This window comes from Scomber scombrus, chromosome 16, assembly GCF_963691925.1.
Source record: "Scomber scombrus chromosome 16, fScoSco1.1, whole genome shotgun sequence".
Taxonomy (NCBI): Eukaryota; Metazoa; Chordata; class Actinopteri; order Scombriformes; family Scombridae; genus Scomber; species Scomber scombrus.
Genome location: NC_084985.1, coordinates 12,757,781 through 12,771,958, shown reverse-complemented (window position 1 = coordinate 12,771,958; position 14,178 = coordinate 12,757,781). Strand labels below are relative to the sequence as shown.

General features: G+C 40.1%; 1 protein-coding gene across 1 annotated transcript; it reads left to right on the top strand.

Moving 5' to 3' along the window:
* Nucleotides 1-881: 881 nt before the first annotated feature.
* On the top strand, nt 882-4,247 carry LOC133996570 (teashirt homolog 1-like; the record flags this gene model as incomplete). The annotated part of the gene is made up of 1 exon (XM_062436173.1): nt 882-4,247. A coding segment is annotated over one exon (3,366 nt), but the record flags the coding sequence as incomplete, so codon positions are not given.
* Nucleotides 4,248-14,178: the final 9,931 nt, after the last annotated feature.

Here is a 14,178-nt window from a genome sequence, read left to right as displayed (position 1 = left end):
ACACTTGACGCTGTGAGTACTCAGGGAGCAATAGGCAGTAACAACACAGCTTGTCATGTCCACTGGCCGTTTCCTCGCATCACGCTGTGAGGACTTCCACAGCCGATGCCAAGTTGACTCCAGCCAACCATGGCTTGGCAAGGCTGATACAGCTGGCATTTTCCTCCACTTTCTCTTACTTGTGAATCCATAGCATGTGTGGCATGTTGGAAGAATAAAGGAAATCAAAGTCAGAAACAGATCTATGGTCTGTCTACAGCAGCAAAATAAATAGTGAACACGTCTGTGAGACTGTGGCTGTAGGCTGTTCTGGTTCTGTTGGTGATAAGGAAAGGAGTTTTATATTTAATGAATATACTGAAATATGTGTATATATGCAGTAAATCCATCTTATTAACTCGTTACTTTGGATATGTTGTGAAGGAAAGATCTAAATGAGTCTTAAACAGATCTATCTATGAGACGTACTTTTCCTTTTCCTAAAAAAAATTTCAATAGTGAAGGGATCAAAATGACAGATGTTAGCATATGAATAATAAGGATAATCAATTCTGAAGAGTTGCTGCTGCATAATTTGAAATGTTGCTTGTTTTCTGGTTTTCAAACCAAGCAGAAACATCTCTGGAGCTCACCCTTGCTGAGCTGCAGTGTTCAATAGCTTCATTAGGCAGTGCAGTGAAGAGGACTATTTGTCATTGTCAAGATATGGATGTTCGCCTCTTTATTATTTCAAACCTGTGTCCTCTGTTGGGACTATTGACAAAAATCTCTCCTGGATTATTGCACCCAACAACATCATACAGTAAGGGCAGCAGGTGCATGATTGGTGTCATTCTACTGTGTCAAGTGTGAGTAATATCTAATGTCATTTTCCCCCTCTGTGTTCTTGTTTTTCAGCTTATGGGCCTGAAGATGAATTTAAAGTGGACAAGACTGATGAAGAGGAACATCTGCCGGATGATGGCCTTTCTCTTGATGGTCAAGACACAGACTATCTGCTCAATGATGACGAGGACGGAAGAGATCACTATAGCTGCCAAAACTCTCCACTCAGCAATGGCACTAACCCAGATGCTGGGTACGCCTCTCCACTCAGCACCACCAGCGATCAGCTGGTGGATCTTAAGACAACATCCTCCTTCAGTGATGTTCAAGAACAGGTAGAAGTGAAGCCAGGTGAGAGCACAGAGTCTATCAATGGCCTCTCGCTGCAGGACAGTTTGGCAAAAATGAAAGCCGTCTATGCAAACCTGATCTCTGATGCCTCCTGGTCCAGCATTGCATTGGATATGCTGAAAAGTAAACAAGGGAACAACGTTGCACCTAGCAGCAACAACAACAACAATGGGAGCAATCACAAAGAGAGCAATGGGTTCCTGAACAGTCCCAGCCAGGGTAACATCCTATTGAAGAACAAATGTAGCACTAGCAATGCCTCAGCTACTACTGATACTACCACCAGCAGTACCACCACAAGAACGGTGTCAAGCAACAACAACAGTGGCACCAGTGTAAACTCCGGCAGCACAGGATTAGCCTATGACTGGCACCAGGCAGCATTGGCAAAAACCCTACAGCACACTCCATACCAACTCCTTCCTGAACCTAGTCTTTTCAGCACCGTGCAGCTCTACAGGCAGAACAATAAGCTCTATGGACCTGTGTTTACAGGTGCCAGTAAGTTCAGGTGCAAGGACTGTAGTGGAGCCTATGACACTTTGGTGGGCCTGACTGTACATATGAACGAGACGGGCCACTACCGTGACGACAATAAGGATACCGAGGATGATCGAGGCAAGAAGTGGTCCAAGCCACGTAAACGTTCCCTGCTGGAGATGGAAGGCAAGGAAGACGCCCAAAAAGTTCTGAAATGTATGTACTGTGGCCACTCTTTTGAATCCTTGCAAGACCTTAGTGTTCATATGATCAAAACAAAACACTATCAGAAAGTGCCTCTAAAAGAACCAATGCCAGCCCTCAGCTCAAAGCTAGTGCCCCCAACCAAAAAAAGAGCATTTCAAGACTTGATGTCCCCAAGCTCCCCAGAGTCGGTCTCATCTGGCATACACCTGGGAGAGATCCACAAAGACCAAAAATTGGCCAATCCCTATGTCACTCCCAACAATCGATATGGTTACCAAAACGGTGCCAGTTATACTTGGCAGTTTGAGGCACGCAAGGCACAAATTCTCAAATGCATGGAGTGTGGCAGTTCACACGACACCTTGCAGCAACTGACAGCCCACATGATGGTCACAGGACATTTTCTTAAAGTAACCAATTCAGCCTCTAAAAAGGGTAAGCAGTTAGTTTTTGATCCTGTTATTGAGGAAAAAATTCAGTCAATTCCTCTGCCCCCGACTACCACAAGGCTTCCAGCTCCCAATGGGAAGTCACAGCCTGACTCCCCATTGCAGCCGGCTAGCCCCGAGGAGAACATAGATGAAGAGGCAGAAGAAGAGAATACTGAAACAATGGAACCTGAGAAAATGATAAAAGAAGAGAGGGAAGACCCCCCTGAAAAATCTGACAAACCTGGAAAGGCTAGATCCTACCAATATCTGAGAGAAGAAGACTTGGATGATTCACCTAAAGGAGGCCTGGACATCTTAAAGTCTTTAGAGAACACAGTTTCAAGTGCAATCAGCAAGGCCCAGACAGGCACACCAACCTGGGGTGGATACCCCAGCATCCATGCTGCCTATCAGCTCCATGGATCTTTGAAGTCTACCCTGCCTTTGTGTGCACAAGTTCAGCCTTTATTCAGCAGCAACAGTTTGAAGATGATGCCTACTGATATAGGCAATATTATCCACTCACCAAATAGCCCCTCTCCACCACCAAGTCATAAGAACAATGTGCTGGCCATGGAGAAGCTAGTTGAAAAAGTGACGGGGAAAAGTCCAGTAAAGAGTGAAAAGGAGGAAAAACCCTTAGAGAATAAGTGCAGGTCTGCAAAGTCTCCATTGCCAAATGCTAAGGACAAACAGGCCTCACCCAATCCAGAAAAGCTATCAAAGACAGTGAAAAGCACTGCAGTACATGGCCAGACTGAGTCAAGACGCAAAGAAGGTGAGCAAATGGAGAATAAAATAGACACAGAGATAAAGAGTGAAGTTAATTCGCCAAAAAAGCCTGTAAGCAACGGCTCCAATAACCTGAGCATAATCACTGATCACTCGCCTGAACAACCACTTGTCAACCCTCTCAGTGCTTTGCAGTCTATCATGAACAACCACTTGGGGAAAGCTTCAAAAGTGGCCACCCCCTTCATAGACCCCTTTGCAATGCTTTATAAGATCAACAGCAACTCTGCTCAGATTAAGCAAGCGGAGCCTGCGAGTCAGTACCACAATGATGATGATGATGATCAGCCCATGGACTTGACGAAATCCAAAAACACCAATGGAAGTACAGCTAAGAGTACTTCTACTTCACCAAACAACAACAGCATTAATAGCAAACCAGTTTTCAAGAATTTCTCTCAGTCTTCATCTCCGCCTCTACGAGAAAATGCACTGATGGATATTTCAGACATGGTAAAAAATCTGACTGGCCGTTTGACACCAAAGTCTACAACTCCATCTTCCATCTCTGAAAAATCTGAAATTGATGGCTGTACTTTTGATGACAGCTTGGAGGAGCTGTCTCCCATCCAAAGACGGAAAGGCCGGCAGTCGAACTGGAATCCCCAGCACCTCCTGATTCTTCAGGCCCAGTTTGTCTCTAGTCTTAGAGAGACTCCTGAGGGAAAGTTTGTAATTAGTGACTTGGGACCCCAGGAACGGGTCCACATCTGTAAATTCACTGGTCTCTCCATGACTACTATCTCACATTGGCTGGCCAATGTAAAATACCAGTTAAAGCGGACAGGGGGCACAAAGTTCCTAAAAAATATTGACTCTGGCCAACCTCTGTTTTTGTGCAGTGACTGTGCGTCCCAGTTCAGGACTCCCTCCTCCTACATTCACCATTTGGAGTCCCACCTTGGGTTCACCCTAAAGGACCTCTCAAAGCTTTCCATAGATTTAATAGAGCAGCAGGCTGTCAGCAGAATAGAGGACAATACTTTGAGTCCATCTGGACTTACAGAGGAAGACACTGGCTCAGTATATCAGTGCAAACTGTGCAATCGGACCTTTGTGAGCAAACATGCAATCAAATTGCACCTTTGCAAAACACATGGAAAGTCACCAGAGGACCATCTCATCTTTGTGAAAGAGTTGGAAAAAACTGATAAACAGTGAAGTCAGATAGACCTGTTAGCATGACAGATTACTGTTGCACTATAACTCCAAGCTTCAATCTGTCATAACAGATAGTGCCACAACTGTATTAAGCATTGTTACGACACATATTATAATGAAAACATGGTAGCTTTAATACCACATACTGTAATTATTCAGTTATCCACAATGGCAGGAGCTTGCACTGCAGAGGCTTAAAGCTACAATGTAAAAGTTGAATTTTTGGTGACGTAAACGTACCAAAATGGTGCAGCAGCCATGGCACTATGTAGTCACTGACTGATTGTTGCTTTCTTAATGCACTGCATCTTTTCTGAGCCTTTGGGAATAGTCCATCTGTTGTTTTAAAACTGGTCCATGCTCTTACTTTGATCACTGTTTTTGAATGATTTTTTAAAAATATATATATATAATTCAACACAACTTGCATATTATTTATGAGACAGTTTGTGTGCATGTTTTTTTATGTAAAGCAGTGAGCATATGTTCAATGAAATTACATCCCTGTTGACAAAACTGATATCCCTGCCTCCAAATTTTGGTTGCAGTTTATATGAAGGTAAAAGCAGCCATTTGAAGGATGGAGTTCTAACATGATAAGAGGATTTCAGCACTTTAAGTAAGTGTAAATTGATGAAGAAATGTAGGGTAAAAATGACAACACTTCACCATTTTGAGTTTTGCTTCCCCGATCGACATGGAAATTTGGGGGAATAATTATGACATTGTTTTGTATTTGCCATTAAATTAATTAATTAATTAGGATAAATTCTTACAAAATGTTTAGAATCTTTGTTTCGCTAGTAAAATATAATTTCCTGGTTGTTTCAACATGTACAGTATTTGCGTTAGTAGGCTACCAATTTTATTATTGTGAAGCTACAGTTGTAAAATTAATGAAGTTTAAAACTTATTGTATGAATAATCAGCAAGTATGTATACATGTATGTCAGCATATCTTGCTCTTTACAGTTCAACATTATTTGTACTGTGTGCATTTTTATAATGTTATTTTCTAGACAAATATGGGGGAAAATGTATAAAGCTACAGATTATTGTCGGACCGCAATGTTTTTTTTTTCCAAGTAAAAAGTCGGTCCCTCAATGTGGTTTACATACAATGACAGAACTCAAATGGCATCTGCTCTGATGCATGGTACTGTACATAACATTGAAAAAATAAATTCTCATGCAATGATAGATTTCCAGGTTTTAACGTCAACCCAATTATTCAGAATGGCATTCTTTTATCTTCAGTTGTAAAATAAACTCCATGTCCTGGATTAAACCGTTGTGTTGTTTGAGTGACTTTGGGGGTGCAGTGTGAAATCCAGACACATGCAAATTATTAACATTATATCATATTGCAAAACCTTGCCAGGCCAATAATAAGGGGACAAGTTTGATGACTTGGAGCACTTGAGGGAGGAACATTCGGTTCAAATCCAGCATCCACCCCTTCCCAACCATTTTCAGCCAAGACTCACTGGACTCTGGTGCACTAACAGAGCCACCTTCTTGGCTGGTATAACTGGGACAAATTCTGTGACAACCATATCAGATGCCCTAATTTGTGGTTCTTAAAGGAGAGTTTCTGCAGCACACTCTGGACCATTTCCAGGTCCAATTGAGGGAGCAGCATGCTTTCCCACTGTGAGCAAACAGCTCTTCTTACTCCAACTTCCCTAAGAAGTGGAGTGTATTTGAAACTCTCTGCTGCAACAGGTTTCAGTGATCCTCCATTTTCAATTACCCTGCAGGGTCAAGATCTCTGACTCTGCATCGCTACAAGCTCAGTCTCCACAGCTGCTAGAAAGAGCTTGAGTCCCTTGGGTGAAGGTGACAAAGCCTTTTGGAAACTGGTCTCTCTTAAGGTTTGGTAAAGGAGGGTGGATGGCCGGGGGGTACAGAATGCAGATTTTGTGTGGCCACTCCTATGCCATTGAATCAGAGCTGAGGAGGGAGGGTGGTGAGCCAGCTGAGAGCCAACTTGCCTCAAAGAATGATAGAAAATCCCTCAGCTGACAGAGTACAATTAACAATTTAAGATAACCAGCAGAGTACTAACCCATGATTATGTTAATTTAAACTGAGCAACAAAATTTTCACCAAAATGTGAAATTAGAATAATTACAAATTCATTTAATGCAGGAATGGATCATTTTTTATGTTAAACACAGCCTGTAGCACTGTACAAAAACAGAAACAAGCTTAAAATTCATGACAATATACACTTCCTCAGAAGTTATATTTTTCATGCACCACCAATCTACAGTTTGCTTGGACATCATAATTGTAGGAAATCGCTTTTCAACAGAGATATATGGTCAAGTTTTGTACAACCTTCTTGGCAGCAGGTTTCCAAGTGGTCATGTTGATTTTGCAGATATGACTTGCTACATTCATTATTTTAAAATGAGGTGTTAGTATCCAACTGATTGATAAGAAGACAAAATACTGTTCATGCCCAAGTTTTCTAATGTAGTCTTGTAGCTTGTAAGTGCAACTTTTACCATTTCTTTTACTATACGGCACCTTGATAGTGTGACATATTTTCATGTAGTGTTAAATGAATGTGAGGTTTTTCAATTCAGAGCCTATGATGAGCCCCTAAATCGGTGAACGTTCAGGTTCAAATAGAGACATAATCCCTTTTAAGAAAAAGTGAATAAAACATTGTCATAAAAAATCAGGATTTGACTTTATGGTTTAACATAGAGCTAAGCTTTATAGTTCAGCAAGTGAGACACCTGATAAAAGAGGCCATGGCATGTCTCCACTGAAGGTATTTAAGTCGACATGCTCCCACCCCACGCAGCTCTTGAACACTAGCCTGAGGCATTTTTCCCAAGAAACAATAGAGTTCCAGTGCCTCGCAGCGTGCTCTGTGTGGCAGGGAAACATAAGAAAGCTGCAGTGAGAAATGCAGTGTAGAGTCACATACAATAAAAGTCACATGAGATAGAAAGCAATGTGCAGGAGCGTAGCATGCAGAAAAATTGCTCATGTGTGAAACAAAGAAGACAAGGACGATCCACAGAAACTCATAACAGTGGCTTACTTTCTTTGCATGAAATGTTTCATTCAATTTAATGAGAATATGCTGGAGTGCCCAAACTTTTCTGGTGAAACCACTCAATGATGCAGATAATATGATCCAGTTTTAGCCTTGAAATTTGTCAGAATAAGACCCATTTATTCATTTTTTTTAGCCAAGGAGCAAGCCAAAGTTGCTGAGCATTGTCAATACACATAAAATAAGTTATATTCAACACAGCTTAACTTTTAATTTTTCAATCAACGTTAAAAACAATTAAATTTTTTCATACAAGAAATGCACCTCAAAGTGCTTTACAACTAAAGAAATGACATGCACCATGTGGTTCACATGAAAAAAAAATACATACAATGAACATTAAAAAAAGAAAACATTAATGCAACACAAGATGGAAAATAAAACCTTGATAAAAAATAATAGTAATAATAAAAATGGATACAATAAAGTGAAAATAGAATACATAGAATGGGTACATCAGTGGTGGTAATTTGAGATTGAATGAACAAAATCTCAAAGTATTTCACCATGTGTACACAATTTATAAATCGACGCCTAGGTCTCTGAAGCCTTAAGCATAACAGAACCTCCCTTTTCCCAAAGAACACAGACTCACCACCTCTTTAAGGCTACAGTGCATGTCCAGAGTGTGTCATGTTTGTTCGTTTATTTTCTGGTTACAGCTTTAGAAAAATTCAGCCTTTTTGCTTTTTAATTTCATGACTTTATGAAAAGAATATGTCAGACCCTTGATGTCATAATTTTTATGTAGTTTAATAAACTAAACAATTAAAATTAAAGAATTTACACATTGAATAAAATCACTAATTAATATAAGTATTGAAAAGAATTGCAGTTGCAGTTGCAGCCTGAGACCTTGATTAAGACCTCTATTTACATGCATAATAAAACAGTGTAGAACATTTTGAAAAACAAATATCTATTTTATATGATATATGAAGTTATATTGAATTTACACACGGCCCCATAACCTACTGGATCTAATATTTAACTTATCCAGTGTAGTTACTATTGTGAAATGTCCCTGATCATCCCGTCAATACACTGGTTATGGTGTTCCAAACATGCAGCACCGACATGTGGCTGTTTGGTAGATGGTATCTTAAACAAGACATCTTTCTCCTGTCACAGCAGATACAAAAGCTCCACGTATGACTTTGTCAGGCAGTCGATGTTTTGTTTGTTCTCTCATGGCTCTCGTTTGCTTTTAAGCAAACACAAAATAAATTGGCTCCATGTCATCGCCATTACCAGCCAAACAGAGGCTCACAAGACAGCAGCACAAATCTGATGTTAAACAAAAGGGTGTTTATGACAAGAGGCGTCGTGATGCAGCCTGTTATCCATTTATAATAATCAAAATAGAAAGCCTCGAGTCGCTGTAAGCTCTTTTGCTACTGAGAAGTAATATCTCTAAGTCCATTAAGCATTACGTGTCAGCGAGATGCGCACGATGGTGTGTATGAATACTTGTGACATGCATATCATGTGTACTCATGCCGTCTTCTCTTGTCCCCCTTCACAGCTTTCAGGGTAACCTTCTGTTGATCACAGCCTTGTACAACAAGACCTCACTATCAAAACACATGGTGTTCTCTTGAAGCAATAATAAAATCTAGGAAAAAGGATCTTTAAAGTAGTGAGTTATTGCAAGGGAGGTGTGATTTCAATCATTAATCATCATTTCAGCACAACAGTACTTCAGTTTTCAAGTAGCACATATGGCATATATTGCAAAACAAACTATTAGCCAAATTCCATGTTATTGCATTAGTTTTCCCTCAGATTTGTCTAGTTGGCTTTAAAGGTACATTACACATTTTATTCTAGATCCATGCTATGCTTGACTCTTTGGTTATTGTTCATTGTCCCTATTTGTGCTGGTTGCGACATTCAAAAACTCCTTTGTGGTGAGATTAATAAAGAATATTCAGGTGTTATTGATTGATAAATGATCAACTCATCCTACGTTTTTGTATGAAGGTGTCTGTAAGACACTGTATCAGAACTGAATCCACATGTTTCTCATATAACAAACAAATCAGCAGGGGTGGCAAACTCATTTCTATCTGCTGCAGCCAGACAACAAAACAATCTAACACCTTAAATTTTATAATAAAAAACATTAAGCCTCAACGCCAGCACTGAAGAGAAGCTGAAGGTTTAAAATCACCTGAGACATCTCATCATGGACAGAGAGTTCAATCCGATTGCTTGTTGACACGTTTGTCCCCGCTGAGATCTGCAGGCAGTCAGAACCATCTTGTAAAGTGTTGTGTACCTGTCAGGAATGAGCCTTGTTTTGGAAGATACAGACGACATAATTCATCAGGCTGAGGTGAAGGCTCTTGAAGAATGGAGAAGTGACAAAGTCGATTCTTTCGAGAATAATGACGGCTGACAACGTATTGAATGGATGGAGTGTCTTTTAGGATCTATCAAAGCCTTTTTCCATGGCGTCAGTTTGCTGTAAAGCCCACAGGTGTGTTGTGCAGCACTGTCACTGTGTCAAAGCATCTGAAATATTGAGATGTTTATATATGGATATCTCATTTTTGGCAAATTCTATCATTTGACCATAGTATTATCCACTTTATTTAATTGAAATAGGACTGTAGAGAGTGGCCAAAAAATAGGAGAGCTCCCATTGGCCATTTCATTAGTGTGGTTTCCATTAATACTCAAAAGGTTATCCATTCTCTATCTTCAGGATTTCTTCATGAGTGAAAAAAAAGTTTTTGATTCAGTCTTCCTGCTGGTATTTACTGTGTACTTGGGTTATATATGTATAAACAATGCTTTTTTATTTTCATGTAATTAACAATCTGATCTCAATCTGAATCTCAATCAGTTATTTTGAGTAAATTCTGACTGGAAGCATGTTTTCGCAGGAAAATCTTTGGGCAACCAGGTGTGTCTGTCTACATGTTTATTAACGGAGACTACATGTTCCCATTGGAGTTTATATACGTGCTATTTAGGACCTATGAAAAGGTAAATAGGTTACACTTATGCTGCTATGGTTCTGCTCGTAAATTCCTCATTATTTTGAACTATTTTGGTTTTGGTTGCCAGGTTTGAATGTCAAATGTCGTATTTATTCATCTTGAGCTGTGCAAGAAACCACCCTCATGTGGTTCGGTTTAGACCCTTGGACAGTGTGACGAGTCTCATTCACATTCTGTCCAAACCTGACATCATTTGCATGAGAATAAGCCCAAACTCTGCAAACGTGACATGTCCCAGACAAGGGATCACAACTTGGCTGTCATATTAGGCCGGTAAATTCAGGTGACACGGATCCTGTGTCCTCATCTGGGCCAACCTGACAGTGGTTCATGTTCCCTGCTGTCTTTTTCTGAGGGGCTTTGTGAGGGGGGAGTTGCTTTTAATCAGCATGACGAACCCTGCCACCCCCTGCGTGCACACACACACTCACACACACACACACACATATATGAGAGTGGGCATATGCTGAGGGGCAGTGGGCTGGCCGTTGTGCCATCATTAGTCCAAGCCTACACGGCAAGCTTCTGACACATGTCGAAGGAGCTTCATTCGACCTACAGAAGGTGCATCCGCATTATGCAAAGGTAGCAGTGTCTTTATGTGCAGCGCTACTGTCAGAGGCTTGAAGAAAGAACTGAGGAAGGAAGAGCAGGGGGCCTGGGGGGAAAGAGGGGAGGAACAGACATGGAGAGAGAGAAGCTGCAAATCAATAAGTAAAGTGCAGGAATCTTAAGTAATGACAATGTGCTGCAAAGTCATCATTTTTCTCAATAAATGAAAAAATGGGTATCATCATACTTGTTTCTGATCCAAAGAAATTGAGCAATTTTCTCCAGTCTTGCAAAAAAAAAAAAAAAAAGGGGTATTTGAAGGCTTTTATTTAAGTTCTCATAATAGGTGATAGCTACATGTGAAACAATTTATTGGTACAATTTATTTTAAGGAAAATAAGGTTTCATGACTCTGTATTAGACTAAGCTCTTTTTTATGAGGTTGCATTGAGAGGTGGTGTGGCAGTGAAGTGGCTTTTTTATCAAGACAACAGTACTTTTTTTCCCCCTCACCTATGCCCTCTGGCATTTTGATGACTCACTCTGAATTGGACTGTGTTCAAGTTAGAGGCACAGTAGGACATGTGTCAGCAATGATCAAGTGTTGCAGTGCAGCAATGTTAATGTCATGGACTACACAACGCCTGCCTGCTCAGACCAGTAAAAACTGCTCATTGTTTTATTTGTTATTTTTGGTACTTCAGAGTGTGATGCGTGCATAAAGGTATTTTAGTAGATACAGTGACTAATTTGTATTTTACAAAGTAGAAAAAATGACTTTTTGTTCTCATTTTACACATGATGCTGTGACATAAGTAATTATCACCGCTTATATGAAGTGGGATTATCACAGAGCAATTTCTTATATTGGATGTCAATACATGGTCATTTAATTTATGATGCCATACAGTATACTCACCTCCAGTGTCCCACTGATGCTCAATTGAAGACTTACATTTTCTTAAAATGAATCATCATTTTTAGTTTGCAAATGTCACTGCACAATATGCAGTAAGTGTTGCCCCTTTAAAACCTATTTTAATGCAATGATGGCAACTACAAGCAGTTTCGCCTCTGTATAATTTTTCTACAGCTTTGTGAGTGCATTTTTTGTGTGATCATCATTCACTTATAGGCCCACAAAGAATATTGCTAGTTAAAATATCTAAAATTTCACAAATGTGAAGCTTCCTTTGTGTGCACTAGACACTGTTAGTTTCAAAGTCCTAATTTTGCTGTGTTTTGAACATGATTGGCTGACTTAAAGGTTAACTGTCAGCCCATCTGATATATACGCACTTTGCTCACAACCCAAAATGTTCTCGTCTGTGCGGGCATGAAGGTAAAAGTTGAAAGAGTCATGAAGCAAGGGACTTGTAAATTATCACGTCATCTGTGTGTTTCTTCAAACAGCTACTTTAAAGACTTACACGTCTTTAAGAGATGTGTTAATAGAAGAACCAACAATCCACTTAATGCCCAAAGTGAAGGGTAGAGTCATTTTTACAAGTCCAGAGATGAGATTCTGCTTTCATTGCCCACGTCAATACAATGATTTAGTACCAGGCCCTGCCAGTCCTTTGTCACTTGGGCACTGCAATCTTTCTCTGTCAGATGCCAGGGGGGAGGACTGAGATTCAGTTTTTCCAATAACGCTAAATGCATCGCCAACAGCGCATGGTCCAATAGCTCATGAATATGAATATACATATAAATAGACAAGTTGAGGAGGCGGATGGATGTTGGCCTGTCACTTTTGCCTTCCCTAACATCTCCGCCGAGGGTAAGTCGTGTCCTGGATCCACAAAACAAAACCAACTTCCTGCAAAGTCAGTTAGGAGACAGAGCAGGCTTCCTTCTTTCTCTCTTATACTGTATTATAAAACACTAAAGCACATATTTTGTAGTCCCAAATTAAGTCCCTATCATTAGCACGAGTTGGTTATCCCTTTAATTAACAGTTATCCAACAATCATGATCACAGTAGGAACAGAGTGACAGAGAAATGACAAGAGGGTGGTGGAGGAGCGGCATGGTGACAAGTGTGGACTTTGTACTAAACTGTGTTAATATGATGAGTTAGTATGATGAGCCAAACACACCCAAACAGCTGTTTGTATACAGAGGGCCGCCTGCATCTGGGTAGAGCTTATCTGAGACAATTACAACCCAACCAAGGGCTAAAACATAGAAGTAATTCTAATCTAACCTTAACCACAACATATAATTTATGTCATCCTGCATCAGAAAACACTCTTTATTTGTGTTTAATATGTAAGACTTTTTGGTCCAGCTGTCTGTGGCTAAAGTGTTGCTATACGATCTTAAGCTAACTGTAAATTACTGTTGAGCTTACTGTTATGTATTTTATTCTTTGTACCTTAACTCTTATTGACTGTAGCTGTTCTGTGTGTGTTTAATAGATGATGGTGTACTTTCTATGAGGAAAAGTGATGCTTTGTTTCTTCCTCTCTTGAAAGACGATGTAGTGAACTAATTTGACAGTTGGTCCATCGTCATCTTTTTCTAATTGTTCAATACTGTTTTTACAATGGCATCCAGTTGAAACATCTGAGGCCAACTGCTGTCTTCAGCCTTAATTGGAAGTGTGTTTGTGCAATTACACGCAGAAGAGTTATCATAGTCTGCCGAAGCAGTTTGATATTAGATGAATGAAAGAAGATGTAGGCTATTATGATGATATATTTAGGTATAGATCCATAGTTTGAAATTGGAAGCTTATCTTCTCAAAACCTGATGAATTCCTGTCACTTGAACTTTGGCAAGAAGCACCTCAAAAAATGTGTACTTTAACACTGTACTTAGCCCAAGAAATATGCTGCAGGTGCGGCTAGAAGTTTACCTATTTGGAAACTTTGAAGATTGCAGGGAAAAAACTGGTTCTCTAACAGCTTAGTTAGCTCTGTTAGATTTCTTTGTTAGATCTGAGAGGATCTGCAACTCTCAAAACTATTTAATATCCAAAATAAAGGGGAACTTTATTGTTAGATGTATCTGTTGGTGCATTATTTGAGGTTTTTGGTTTCAGCTTTCCTCTAGTGGAGCTACATGTATTGCTCTTGTCATACCTGTCCTGCACACAATGCTAGGAAAAGCTTGGCTTTGTTTGTCAAGGCACTCACCAAACTCAGCCCTCCAACTCCTGGTTTAACTCCCACACTGTCACTATCTGGCTCGCTTCCCCACTGCCGTAGGAGTATTAACGCATGACACCTACAATGGCCTTAACACCACACACCGAGATTGAGTTCCTCATGCTGCCTGTACGTGTCTC